We start from the raw sequence: 14,861 nt of genomic DNA, 5'->3' as shown, positions 1-14,861 counted from the left end.
GTATTAAAGAGGTTTGGAATAAATTACCTGAACACATATTCGCGCAGATCCTGAATTACAACAATATTACTGGTGTTACAAACATTATAATCTTCCTAATCAAGATCATAATGATGGATTGCCCCCCCTCAATAAAAGATTGATGGGCGTGTCAACAAACTCAGTGAGAGAGAGAGAAAGAGAGAAAGAAAGGTTCACATGGTGAGCTACGGCTGTGGCGCCTTTTTCAATAAAATACTGAATAAACTACCGTACGAGCTACATATTCCTGGCTACAATTATTGTGGGCCAGGTACTCGACTTAAGGAGCGGTTAGCACGTGGTGATCGGGGCGTAAATCCTCTGGACGAAGCCTGTCGTGAACACGATATCGCAAATTCAATATATAAGGATCTACCTCCACGTCACCAGGCTGACAAAGTGCTTGCACAGCGTGCACGAAAACGCATCACAGCTAGTGACTCATCTTTACGTGAACGAGCAGCTGTAGCCGCGATCTGGGCATCTATGAATGCAAAACGAAAACTTGGCTTAGGTTTACGCGTATCCGGAAGAAACATGAAGAAGAGAAAAATTCGTTTACCAAAGAAACGAGGAGGTTTAGTGAGGAAAAAGCAATTTAATAAAAAAAAACGGGGGGGGGGGGGGGGGGTTATTACCTCTGCTCCCACTGTTGAGTGCAGTGGGCGCATTAGCTGGAGGCGCAGCAGGTATAACAAAAACAGTAAACGACGCGAAAGCGTCCAAGAGACAATTGGAGGAAATACAGCGTCACAATCGTTTAATAGAGGACAGACATGGACACGGTTTATACCTAGCCCCTTACAGGCAAAAGGGAGAAGGCTTGAAAAGGAAAAAAAAATAAGCAACCTTCCAGCATTTGGAGCTACTAGTAATATTCAATTATTACATGAATGTCATGACATACCGCATTATCATGGAATCTTTATGCGTATATCTCTACCACAAACCGTGCTACGCAATGAGTATACAATCGTAAATCTCGAAGACGAGAAAGGTTTCGGCACACATTGGGTTGCCTACATTAAACGTAATAAGTTTGTAAAGTATTTCGACTCCTTCGGAAATTTGAAACACCCAATTGAACTTGCAGAATATTTTGGACCTTCTGCTATAATCTACTACAACCATGATCAATATCAATCGTATGATACAAGCATATGTGGTCAGTTGTGCGTCAAGTTTCTACGTGAACAATGTCTTTAACGGTTACGCTGTCTGACTGCGAGACCATATTGGAGACAGATTTTTTCCCACCGATCAATCTTCAGGAGGGGCAATATGAACTTGGTCTCCTAGACTTTCAAAGCTTCAATTCAATCGCTAATGTTGACGAGTCGAACAATAAGTTTTACTACGATACCGAAGATCTGACTATACCTACAGGTTGTTATGAGCTGAGTGCTATAAATGATCTTTTCCGCACATTGATGCATGAAGCGGATAATGAAGATGTTATTATTCTACGTGCTAATAATAATACGTTCAAAACTGAAATAAAGTGTAAATATCTGATTGATTTTACAAAACCTAATAATATAGGCTCTTTATTGGGTTTTTCGTCAGATCGAATTATTCAGCCGAACACTCTAGCCGAATTAGACCAGCCAGTAAACATTGTAAAGGTCAATATTTTACGAATTGAATGTAATATTACAGCTGACGCATATACAAACGGCAAACCTCAACATGTTATACATGAATTTTTTCCAAGTGTCCCACCAGGCTATAAAATCTCGGGAACACCAAAAAACGGCATTTACTTGCCAGTCATTGTGAAAGTAATTGACCGTCTCACTTTGCGCATTCTCGATAAGGAAAACCGTCTAGTAAATTTCGGTGGGGAAGAAATTACAATTCGATTACATAATAGAAAATGCTAATTTACAAAAATACTTATAAATCACCCATACTTGATGAGCCTATCACCAGTCCAACAGCTGCTGCAGGACCAGATACATTAAGTGTGGACTACGTTAGAAGACCATGACTTACAAGAAAAAATATAGCCTTTCTTCAATCACTGGGTTTTAAGGTCAGAAATAAAGATGGACCATTTGGACGTAACCGCACAACCTGTATACGACAATCGCATTACTAAAATGGAAATGCATGCTTACAATCCGTATGCAAATGCATCATTGGGAAATAGTGACGAAATTCGAATTCCAATACAACAGCAAGATTTAATTCTTCTACCATGTGAGAGTTACCTATACATAGAGGGAAAATTAATCGAGGGCACTCGTGCTCAGCGTGCAACAGCTCAAGATACTGTGGGACTTGACTGCAATTCCATGGCATTCTTGTTCGATGAAATTCGCTATGAATTGAATGGTATTGAGATTGACCGCAATAAGAATGTGGGTATTACTAGTTCCATTAAAAATCTCATTTCCCTGACTGGGGAGGAGAGTACAAGTTTACGCCATTCAGGATGGTTTCTATCAGATTATAAGCCTACGAAATATTTCAATTTTTGTGTACCACTGAAAATTCTGTTTGGTTTTTGTGAAGATTATAGAAGAGTCATAATAAATGCACGTCATGAGCTCGTTCTTATTCGAGCGCGTAATGATACGAATTCGATATACTCTTCAACGAAAATCACCGACTCCAAAATTGATGTGCAAAAAGTTAAATGGAGAATTCCTCATATAACATTAAATGAATACACAAAACTTCAATTTCTACGTATTATTGAGCAAAACAAGAGCCTCACCATGGCTTTTCGATCCTGGGAGCTCTACGAATACCCGCTTCTACCGGAAACACAGAGGCATACGTGGGCTGTAAAAGCTGCAACACAATTGGAGAAGCCTCGATACGTTATTCTAGCATTTAGAAGAAATAAGAAGAATACGCAGCATATGAAGGTGCTTGACTTCGACGACAGCTTTGTTCGTGATGTTAAAGTCTATCTGAATTCTGAATTTTATCCATATGACCGACTCGATACTGATACTGAAAAATCTCGATTTTCTGTACTATATGATATGTATGTTAAATTTATTCAATCATATTATGCTGGAGAAAAACCATCGAAACTAATGCTTGATTACAAAAATTTCTTAGAATATGGCCCTCTCTTTGTTATTGATTGTTCGTATCAAAACGAATCTATTAAATCGGGCACGGTTGACGTTAAAATTGAGATCGATTGTTCTAAAAATATTAAAAGTAATACTACGGCATATTGTTTAATTATACATGATAAAATTATTGAATATAATCCGCTTTCAAGTATTGTTAGAAATGTAAGTTAATCGCTAAAAGACCAGTTAAACTTATTATTATAATGAAGGAAAAAATAAATAAGTTATATAAGATATACAATAATCATTTATTTGTGTGTTCATTTTTTAATCATTCCTCACAAATGTTTTATACTTTATTCTTGCGAAACTGGTTGAATAGCTGTAAATACCATATTGTTGTATACTTCCCCCAGATATGTAAATTTTAATATATGTTTTGAAGCTGCATCTTGAAGTTTCTCGAATTGGCCTGGTGTATCCAGTAACATCATCATCCTCGCAGGCAAGAAAAACCATTCGCCTGTTACCACCTTTGATATTATTCTCTCTCCATATTTGGTTTTAATTTTCGATAAATCAGTTATCTGGTACTCCTTATTCACCTCAAATGTCTTCAGCTTTATAAACGTTTTAGGTTGTACAATGGCGAGTTCATTAATCTTAGATAAATCCATTTCTAAAATAAAAAAAATAATATTAAGAAAAAAGAACAACGCATACCAATAACGTGAAAAAAATAATTCTTACCTTGTAAAGATTTTCTACGTCAATTACGTGACACTGGTACTTTGCACTACTTTGGAGCTACAATGAAATATTCTGCATGTAGTGTTAAACACTTGACGTTTCTAATTGAAACTGACTGAAATATCCTATGCGCCTGAAAGATTACTCCACTCGTGATTGAAGATTTAAACGTGTTAATACACGTTCTTCAAATACACGTTAATTATATACAAGTTAATTATATACACGCTCCTTAGATAAAATGATAGCAGTCTGGAATATAAAGTTTTCATTGTTTAAATTAAATAAATCCATTTAATTCAAACGTGTCATAACATGCGCCAAAGGATAAAGCGAGAAGTAATCAAGCACACACATATCAGCTATGTGATTCTTTTATTTATATTACTCAGTTTGGTCTGGCTAGGGTCTTACGGTCGTCTCCTAAGTTAAACAACTTTGAATTTACGAGCGCATCAATGGCTACTTAACAGTTTTACTTCACACTGTGACTCTGTTTAGCACGTGGGAAAAAATAGCTAGAGGGTGATTGAGAAGGATAAAATATGGTTAGAAAGTTTTGGGAAAGCTCTTATGAGGATATGTGGGGGGTCTCTGGTTGTAAGGTCTGCTTGCAAGACAATGTAGTAAAAATATCTAGTGTACTCATATATTATCAATGGTATACGAATATTAGCAGGAAATGTATCATTCAATTATTGGAGGATCTCTAGATATAATAAAAAAATATCTAGTGTACTCATGTATTAGTAATGGTATACGAATATTAGTTGGAAGTGTACCATTCGATTAGCCCCGCCCTCAGAGGATCTTTCTTCCTACCACAGATCTCTAACTTAGGCCCTCCCATTATTTTTCTCTTATGAGTCTTCCCTTTAATTTCATATCAAATTTTTCTTGTGCCTTCATTACTAGTTAGATTATTTATTTTATAAGAGACTGTATGCCTTGATCACTAGTCAGATTTTTTTATTTTACAAGACAGTGGTATTTATAGAGTGAAAAAAATATGCAGCCTCACATTTCTATTGTTTTGGGAAATCCTACGGTCAATGCAGTAGTGGAACTGATAGATTTGCTTCAATTCAATTTTATTGAAATAAGTGACAGCCGGACCCAAGAAATGATGAGCATAGATGGTAAGTTATTATATGCATTATTTCGAAAATCCTATAATTTTTTGAATTTATCTCAATAGCATTAACCTTTGTACGAAGATTTTTAATAGATGTTAAAGAGACTATGGAAGAAGGACACGATATTGAAGATTTATTAGGGCGCCCAATAGAAATTATATTAGATGAAATAATAGATGTTTTTAGTTTATGTTTCACTGAAAGAAATGACCGAGAGGAGGAAGAACGTTTTTTTAGATATAAATAGTAATTTATTATATATAAATAAGCTCATTATGTATTTTCTGAAAATCCTCTAATTTGTTGTAATTATCAATAGTGTTTCGCTGCTTAAAAATGTTTCTAAGACGTGCTAGAGAAATTGAGGGAGGACACGCGAATGGACATTAACATATGTGGTAAGAGCAATGAATTCATATATTATAATTATATATAAAACTAGTGAATAAATTAAAATTTTATTTAACGTTAATGTTCTTCCTAAAAACTTTCTAGCCATCTTTTCCCCCTCTCAACCGACCTCTACACTCTTGAAGGGTCTTTTTTCCCACCACATATCCATCCTAGCCCCTCCTACTATTTTCTTCCTATGAGCCTTCCATTAAAAACGACATTATAGTTTTCTTCACCATTCAATTCGGTCGATTTTTTTGTGGAACAAGTGAAAATGCACTATAAATTAGTGATTAACTTAATGTATACCGAGGAGAACCCTCCAATTCCTATTGAAACTCTATTAGACGATATTACGACAATTTTAATAGGACTGTTAAGTGGTGAATTAAGTGACAGGGACGAAGCAGTATTTGAAAATAGTAATTTATTATAAATGTGAACTTGTGTCGTGCATTTTACTAAAATCCGTTTATTTTTACAGTATTATCCTATGCACAAATGCTGATAATAGGCATCGCCTCTGTTAATGTGCAGGCGAGGAGGGTTGAGTTGAGGAGGACGAGCAGGAACAGGAGGAGGCGAGGAGGAGGAGGAGGAGGAGGAGAAAGATGAGAGGAGAGAGGATGACAATGAGGAAGAGGAGGTGATACGGGCGCAGTATTCAATAGAAAGAGCAAGGATAAGGGCGGAAGAATAATTATGTATTTTTAAATTAAAATTGTTTAGTTATTTGATAAATATATTATATGTTGAATTTTAGGAAGAATAGTCATGTATTTTAAAATTGTTTAGTCATTCGTCTTTTATTATATGTTGAATTTTATATTTAAAAGTATCTTTTTCTTTTCTCTTCCTCACCTTTCATTTATACCATTCAGTAAAAAAAAATGAAACAAAGACAAACCTGGTGAAATCTTACCGATTGGGGGAGGGGACAAAGATCTAGAGACCTCCTACATACCCAATATCCTCATAAGAGCAGTCCCAGTGAGGGGGGAGGGAAATATAGTTTGGCTTAAGTATACCTAGTACCTTCATCCCAAACGCCTGCCTCCCTATAGCAAGACTCGGGACCAATGCTTGGGACATAGGGATTTCCTATGAGGGGGTAATATATAGTTTGCTTTCATTTCTGAAACGAAAACCACGACTTAAGTTTATATATAACTACAATATAGCTAATCAGAGAAGTAATTTTCACGGACGCACCCTAGCGGGAAAGATTCAAACTAACTGTTTTGTCCAGCTATTTCAGTACCGAAAAAAGAAAAAGTTCTGTAGGTAACTGTCTGTAATGGTGTAAGCCCTAGGGAATTAGTGGACCCGGAGGGTAACTAACCATCAGGGCCCTAGGTTGATGCGAGAGGGGGACGAGACTAAGAGAGAAAGAGAGGGCAAATGGAGTGACGCAGACATACAGCAAACCCCCCTCTTTAAGAAGACTCTCCCGCTCACCCGCACCCCCCTTACCACAGTGTCGTCGTATCCCCCTACAACTTCTACTATCAATGCTGATATACCCTGTATATGGCATCTTAACGTTTATAAACCAGGTAACTGAACCGGATAAAGTAATTCTCTGACACGTCCTACAGATTGTAACTAATTATGAGCTCTGTCAATCAGGAAAGTTTAATTGCTAATTGCTCTTAAACTTTAGGGGTGTTAGCAACAAAATTGATTATTTTTTTATCTTAAAATCACAACGCTGTCCGATGATTTCGATATATCTATTGTTCATAGCACTATGTATAATGAACACCGATGAAGATATGGAAATTATACTTCCCATTGAGACTTAAAGGTTAACATCTTATCCAGAAACATAAGTACTTTTTCAAAGGGAATCCATGAAATAGACCTATTAGTCATGATCTACTCTAAGACAAAGCCGTAGCACCATCGATAGAACGTGGAATGACTACGAATTGATAACTGTACAAAAATCACGTATTCCAACAAATGAATAATATTAACTTAATTATGAATAACTTTCTACGCTTTACTTACTTGCCTCGCAACTGGACCGCAAGGTCCCAATTCTTGACAGCCATTGCTTGAGCTACAGCTTTGGTTCGACGAACACATTCCATCAGGGGCAGTCTCACTGCTTGATTTCCATCTAATGTTACTACGCAAGCTTCTGTTTCCGGTGTAGCTTCCATTAAAGCCATGACAGCTTCAGCACCCATTCGGCATCCCTACAAGTGTTATTTCGTATATTAAAATAAAATATATTAATCGTATACAAGCTGTAAGAATATAAGCGAACAGGTTTTAACTCTTTCACTGCGAAAAAAAAGTGAATAGGTGTAACCCAGTTGACGGGTCAAATTTTTTCAGTAATATATGTATCTGTATGTATTAACCTCATCTACAGAATTTAAAAATTGTTTTACATGTACGTGTATATGTATAAAATACATTTTTTGGATTGTGACATGAATCCATACCACTTTCACTGCTTGAAAAATTGGCGCATCATGGATCCGTGATACTCCGCAGCGAAAGGGTAAAACGGTGCGTTCCTAAGGTAAGAATGTAATCTAAAATATAATGTTAGTTACAATTATAAGAAATCTTTAAGAGAGTGGTCTCCTTTAAAACGCGATCTTTTTTCCAATTTTATTCATTTTTCTATGAACCACGACACGTTACAAAATTTCGAAACTTTAACACCAACTTCGTTAACCCATTAACGCCCACGGGGAAACTTCATTCACTACTTTTTCAAAGCTTTATAGATGGTATAAACTTGGGTCTGAAAACTTTTTCGACATATGAAATTTATAGACTTTTAATCGCTTTTTCCAATGATTATATCCAAAATTATAAAAAGTTATTTTTTAATACTCAATATCAAGGTTAACGTGTGAAAATCACAAAGAAAGAACAAATTTCTTTGTTGCAACATCAATTCTCATCCACTTTCCTTTATGTAATTAGCTTAAAATTTTAGAAAAAGTATCTTCGGTATCTTAGCTGTAAAATAATATATTGAGAAATTTAAATATGTGTTTTGGATGATCCAACATGGCATCCGAAATGAAAAATTGTACTTAAAAGCTTTCGAGCGCTGTAACTATAAAATTAAGAACTCTAGCAAAAAAGGCGCAAAAATAAAAGGTTCTTAGAAAACATTAGCGAATACGCTGCCAAATTTTTTAAATATTTTTTAGACATTTTAAAATTTTTCATAACACATTGGTTGTTAAAAAACAGTCTGAAAAATTCAAAAAAATTCTGAAAAAATTCCATTTTTTTCTTTGATGAATTCTAAGAATCCATTACTGATACAAATTTTTCTTAAACGTTAATATTATCGAGTGAAAAAAAAATGTAAATTCGAAATGTTTACATTTCAGATATTTGAATTCAAGGATATTAACTTTTAGGAAAATTTATTTTCCACAAATAATGCTTAGAATTCATTAAAGGAAGTATTAGAACTTTTTCAGAATTTTTATGAAGTTTTTAGAAAATTTAAACAAAAATTCGTCTTACGAAAAATTTTAAAATGTCTAAAAAATTTCAGCATATTGGCTAATGGCTTTTAAGAATATTTCATATTTACACCTTTTTTCCTAAAACTCTTAATTTTTTAGTTACACCGCCCGAAAGTTTTTAGATACAAATTTTCATTTCGGATGCCATTTTGAATCATCCAAAACATATTTAAATTTCTTAATGCGTTATTTTACAGTTAAGATATCAACGACCCACAAAAAACAAGCTTCGCTTGTAAAAAAAGGCGGCAAGTACATTAATCGTCTAGCATAAATAATATAATAAAATAAATTATTCGAATTAAAAAAATGAGTGAAATCCAAATTTTAGGCAAGTATATATTTTTACTGTAGCAAAAGTTAAAATTTCTAAAAAATAATAATGACACAACAAAAGTTATTTGCCGGGCCCATAAAGTTCATACCTAAGTTGCTACCTTACAACATAAGCGTTGCTTCTCCTAATTTCAAAATGTGGCTATTTAATACCATTGCATACAACGGGCCCTGCAAGTATCTTTGTTGTGTTACTATTATTTTTTAGATATTTTAACTTTTGCTACAGTAAAAATATATACTTGCCTAACATTTGGATTTCACTCATTTTTTTAATTCGAACAATTTATTTTATTATATTATTTATGCTAGACGATTAATGTACTTGCCGCCTTTTTTTATAAGCGAAGCTTGTTTTTTATGGGATCTTATAACGTTTTGTAAGAGTGTAGAAAATAAAAGTAAATAATTGTTTTAATTAATACAAGCTAAAGAAACATTTTCCAATGTCCACATTGTTGCAAAATGTAAAATTTCAATTCAAGACATTAATTTAATAATTTATTAAATAAAATACAAAATAATGCAATGATGAATTTGTATCATAATTACACTTTTGGAGACTTCCCTCATAATATTCACTGACTATATTTGAATTATATTTCCAAGATTTTATGCCCAAAATAACCTGCAAGTTTATCTTATAAAATGCTAATTAATAAAAATTTAATGAATTTTGAAAAGAAATTAAAATACAAGGCTCTAAATTCACATAATCATGATGTGAATTTAGTAATTATTTTTATGTATTTTGAAGGGAAAATGGACCTTAAGGCTTTAAGTGTTCATAATATTGATGAAAATTTAGTTACTTTTTGACATTTTTGCAGGGTCTGGTCTTACATATAAAATTTGCATTCTACCAGATTTCATACAGAAATTAGAGCATTTTATTGTAGTTTTAAATTTGTTACACTTCAATACAGAATTTAATAATTGCACAAGCTGGATAAGAAATAAAAGAAATACAGTACGCATTATGTCCATAGAAATTTATAGCCTAATACCTAGTAGATTTTTGTTAGGTATTAAATATTTCATTTAATATACTTTCTGAAATCTGTTGAACTTATTATTCGTTAAAATTTTTTAAAATCAACTCAAAGATGCTTTTATAGTTAACTTATACACCATACATAATGCAAAAACCAATTTTATTACTTTTTAGCCAACTTGATGGTTAAATGTGTTTAAGATGGTGCACAGTATGTGATATTGGCAAATATCCTATTAATTTCACAACTATTTAATTTAATTTTGGTAATAGATGAACAGCTATTTCTACAATCTATATGTTTTAATCTTAAATATTTTACTGGCTGTACTATTTAATTTTCTTGGCTTATGCGATACTGCTGACACTATTATATTTATCATCTTTTGCAAATTAAACCTAGAGTTAACTGTGCTTATTAATAGACTACAATTCTTTTGCCAAAGACTTCTTTTCATGAAAATATAGACTCTACTATTTATTTAATAAAATCAGGAATGCTAGATTATTATTTATTAATAACATATTCATACTAATTTTCTGAAAGAACATATACCAAATTTGTACAATACTTTGGAGACGATAATAATTTCTTTTTATTTTAATTAGAGAGGCGTAGATAAATATTTAGTTTAAATATTCTTTTATATTATCACATTGAATATTAAATAAAATGTTAAGCACATATTCATCTACTTTTCTCTAATCATAGTAATAAGAAAGTTTTATTGTCTGCATGAAAATTGTTCGAATGTAGGATAATAACCTTTTGGACATTTGGTATCCATATCAATTTAAAAAAAAGAAAAATTAAAATATGCATTTTGTTACTGATTTCAATGCCTCAAAGTATAGCATATATGACTTTCAAATACCTTAACAATTTCTACCTATTAATATACTTCTGATACTGATTGATGCACATTAATATTTAACGTAAACTTTTCATTAGCAAAGTTATGAATATAAATCTCAGGTTATCCAGTCAGATTTATCCTCCGCAATGAAAAAGGGGCTGTTTTATTTTCATTTAATCTGAAAAAGAAACCACAAAGTACCACAAAGCTTATTGCATTCTCTATTGTAAAATAGAATTTACACTTATCTAATTATTGGTTCCTCTTATTATAATTAATTGGAGATTTTAGTGGATTTGCTAAATTGACGCTTTTAATCACAAACTAACCTCACTGCGTCAAGTTAATTAGACATACACACAGTTGACAGCACGTCAGATCAAAATTCGAGCGAAACAATACTAAATAAAACCTCATTATCGCTAAAGAGAGCAAAACTGTTAAATTCAAAAATTGGTTGGCAGCGCAGCAATAGAAAAATGACGTCAAAGCGACTAACTTCAAGGCAAAGACATCCGCTGAAGATTGAAGGAGAAGAAGAATCGTAATATTTCGGTATATTTATAGAAAACGGAGTACGAGACCTCTGAATTGCGTGAACCGTTTTTAATGTTCGAGGTCTCATTCGAAAGCTCTTTGAAAACCTTCTTCAAATATGCTATGGTCAAATCATGACAATGCATAATTCACAGAGATATGTGGATTTTAAAATTGGGACGGCTAAACTTACTGTATAAGTTACACGGTAGCGCTCGACTATATATGAGCAATTCCACCAATTCGGGAACTGATTAAACCGACGCACATCCCAGATTTGTTTCATATTCTCAGATCTTGTACTCTTTATCGAAAAATTATTCTCTAATTTTTTTCAGAATTTTTTATCCATTATTTACGACATAGTTATATTGGAAAGTTTTTGATTTTAAGTACGACCTATTTTTTAATTTATTTTCTATACATTTTCAAATAACTTAATAAATTTTTTATCACACATGATTTCCATGTAAAAAAATCTCACCTTTCCAGTGGAATAATTGTTCTTCTAGTAACATCACTTTATACCGAAGAAATTAACGTTTAAAGTATAAAAATAAATTTTTCAGGAAATGCGTTTTTTTTTTAGTATTTTTTTCGTAAAGTTGAGAAAATTTCACATGGAACCTGTAACTTTCAAAATGAGATTCCTATTAAAACTCGTCGAATCGATAATAATAATAAAAAAAAAATAAATAAATAGTTTACCGCAAGTATTATGGACTATCTCGATTCTTATGGACTTTTCTTCCAAGTACGACACTAGAGCCTGTAATATTTATTCGAAATAACTTAATTTTATTACTGAAAATGCCGGTGTCTTTGCATAAAAATCGGGATTACGTAGGAATACCAGATTAAATTTTTTTAATTGTAGTAATAGCTCCCCCAATGCGTTTTTTCTACTCTGCATATCATTTTTTATTTTTAAATCAACTTCAAACCTACAAATTTTAAACTTTCAACTTTCAAAACAAGAGTATATTTAGGGTTGGGAAACAAAAAATTTAGATTGGTACTCCTACGTAATCTCGACTTTTACGCAAAGACACCGGCAGTTACAGTAATAAAATTAAGTCATTTCGAATAAATATTACAGGATCTAGTGTCGTACTTGGAAAAAACGTCCCTAAGAATCGAGATAGTCCATAATACTTGCGGTAAACTATTTATTATTTCTTTTTTTTTTTTATTATTATCGATTCGACGAGTTTTAATAAGAATTTCATTTTGAAAGTTACAGGTTCCATGTGAAATTTTCTCAACTTTACGAAAAAAATACGCATTTCCTGAAAAATTCATTTTTATACTTTAAACGCTAATTTCTTCAGTATAAAGTGATGTTACTAGAAGAACAATTATTCCACTGGAAAGGTGAGATTTTTTTATATGGAAATCATGTATGAAAAAAATTTATTAAGTTATTTGAAAAAGTATAGAAAATAAATTAAAAAATAGGACGTACTTAAAATCAAAAACTTTCCAATATAACCATGTCGTAAATAATGGATAAAAAATTCTGAAAAAAATTAGAGAATCATTTTTCGATAAAGAGTACAAGATCTGAGAATATCAAAAAAATCTGGGATGTGCGTCGGTTTAACCAGTTCCCGAATTGGTGGAATTGCTCATATATATATGTGTACTTGCCGTCGAGACACTACCGTGTCTCTTGATACTGCTTCTATGATATCAAACTAATTGCATAAAGAAAAGTGGATGAAAATTGAAATTGAAACAAAAAAAATTTTTCTTTCTTTGTCTTTCACACGTTAACCTTGATTTGGAGTATTGAAAAATAACTTTATATAATTTTGGATATAACCATTGGAAAGAGCAATTAAAAATCTATAAATTTTTGGGCTCCACAGGGCAAGATTATCTTACGGTAGTCTCCGGCCCTCAAACTATCCAGCGCCAAGCTTCACATGAAACTCAAAAAATAGTCGTCTCGTCCTATCTGTTTTATATTTTCTTGTAAATAATATTGTTATATTGTACAACGATTATTTTCCTTTCTTTGATGCCACTGCGTCAACGGGGGGAGTTTGTTCGAGATCAAGGGGAACAGAAAGATATAGAATTGGTTTCTACATATGACTGTTCTCTCACCCTATCTCCCTTGCACGCATAGAGTCGAAAGGCTAGACTGCCTGCGTTTAGGCTGCTTACTCTATCTCTCTCTATAGCGCGCCTGTGCATCTACTGGGCCCTGGGCCCTGCCGCGTAGCGACATCGGCACAACTTACGCGCCTGGCCGCTAGGTGGCCATCGCCGTGAGTAGCTCTCTCGCTAGTAAGATTTGTGACGTGTAATTATATAGATGGGTCCTTATCAAGGACCCATCACAGCCCAACCTTAACCTGCCCAACTCGCTCAGTAGTAACAGCAAGCACCGCTTGCCTCATTTTGGCCACCATGGCAGCCTACCACCTCATCGACAACCTTTTGTGCTTCCATCGTCACCTTTTAGCACCTCCATCAGGCGAACTTTTCTGGGTTGAGAACTTTGGTAAGTATCACCCAACACCCTCCGCCTTCCAAAAAGGGACTTCCCCCTGCAGCACTCTCCACCCTCCAAAGGGAGACTTCTCCTGGGAATTCCCGGGAAAAATCTACCCTCTCCTTCCCTTTCAGCACTAGTTCCGAAGGCTTACTCGGACCAGTGTTCCTAGCCCTAATTCCAGGAAGCTTTTGAGGAGTCGGGTAAGGGGTGGGGTCAGTGATGCCAGAATGCCTAGGAAACTACCCCCCACCATGACTACCAGCTTCTCACAGCCACACAGGTAGCCTCGTCTATCGGTGAGGCGCACACCATTACCTCGATGCGTGCGTGTTTCGGCTTCCACCGCTTCACTTCGATCACCCTCGGTAATCAGTGAGTGCGAAAGAGAGGGGTATAGTTTTCTCGGACCTCTCACTCGTTCTCAATCTTACCTTCGTTTATCCGCCGAGTCGAGGAAAAATCCATTTCAGCCAGCTCGGCGAGTAGTCCAATCATATTAATAAAAATAATTATAAAAAAATCTTAAATTTAGTTTGATTTTTTTTAGGCGATAAATCGTAAGGAGTGAAAATGTGCAAAATTCGAATTCATAAGGGGTGTGCTTACAGCGGGGGGGGGGGGGGGAAGGGGTAACCAAAAATAATTCGGCTCCTATACGTCGTAGAATAAAATTGTTTTTTTATTTTAATCAGAAAAATATTCTCTACAATTATTATCCAACAATATTTTTTGTAGCGGAATCGGTTAAAAAGTTATTTAGGAGAGAAGGATACAAATGTTGTAATTT

The 14,861-nt window shown here is 33.9% G+C and overlaps 1 protein-coding gene across 8 annotated transcripts in view; it reads right to left on the bottom strand.

Moving 5' to 3' along the window:
- Positions 1-14,861, bottom strand: part of Pfk (ATP-dependent 6-phosphofructokinase) — a 433,792-nt gene that overhangs the window by 252,420 nt on the left and 166,511 nt on the right. For all 8 annotated transcript variants that reach the window (XR_010822829.1, XR_010822830.1, XR_010822831.1 and 5 more), the window contains exon 8: positions 7,349-7,539. Coding sequence is in view for 5 of the 8 variants with exons in the window: in XM_066728950.1 (XP_066585047.1) it covers positions 7,349-7,539 (191 nt within the window). In the remaining 3 variants the exon portion in view is untranslated. The remainder of the gene's footprint in view (positions 1-7,348; positions 7,540-14,861) is intronic.

Source organism: Prorops nasuta, unplaced genomic scaffold, assembly GCF_024137725.1.
Source record: "Prorops nasuta isolate Cenicafe-Biocafe unplaced genomic scaffold, Cenicafe_Pnas_1.2 PNAS00006, whole genome shotgun sequence".
Classification (NCBI taxonomy): domain Eukaryota; kingdom Metazoa; phylum Arthropoda; class Insecta; order Hymenoptera; family Bethylidae; genus Prorops; species Prorops nasuta.
Note: the sequence above shows the minus strand (reverse complement) of the source record. Positions and strands in the feature narration are given on the sequence as shown.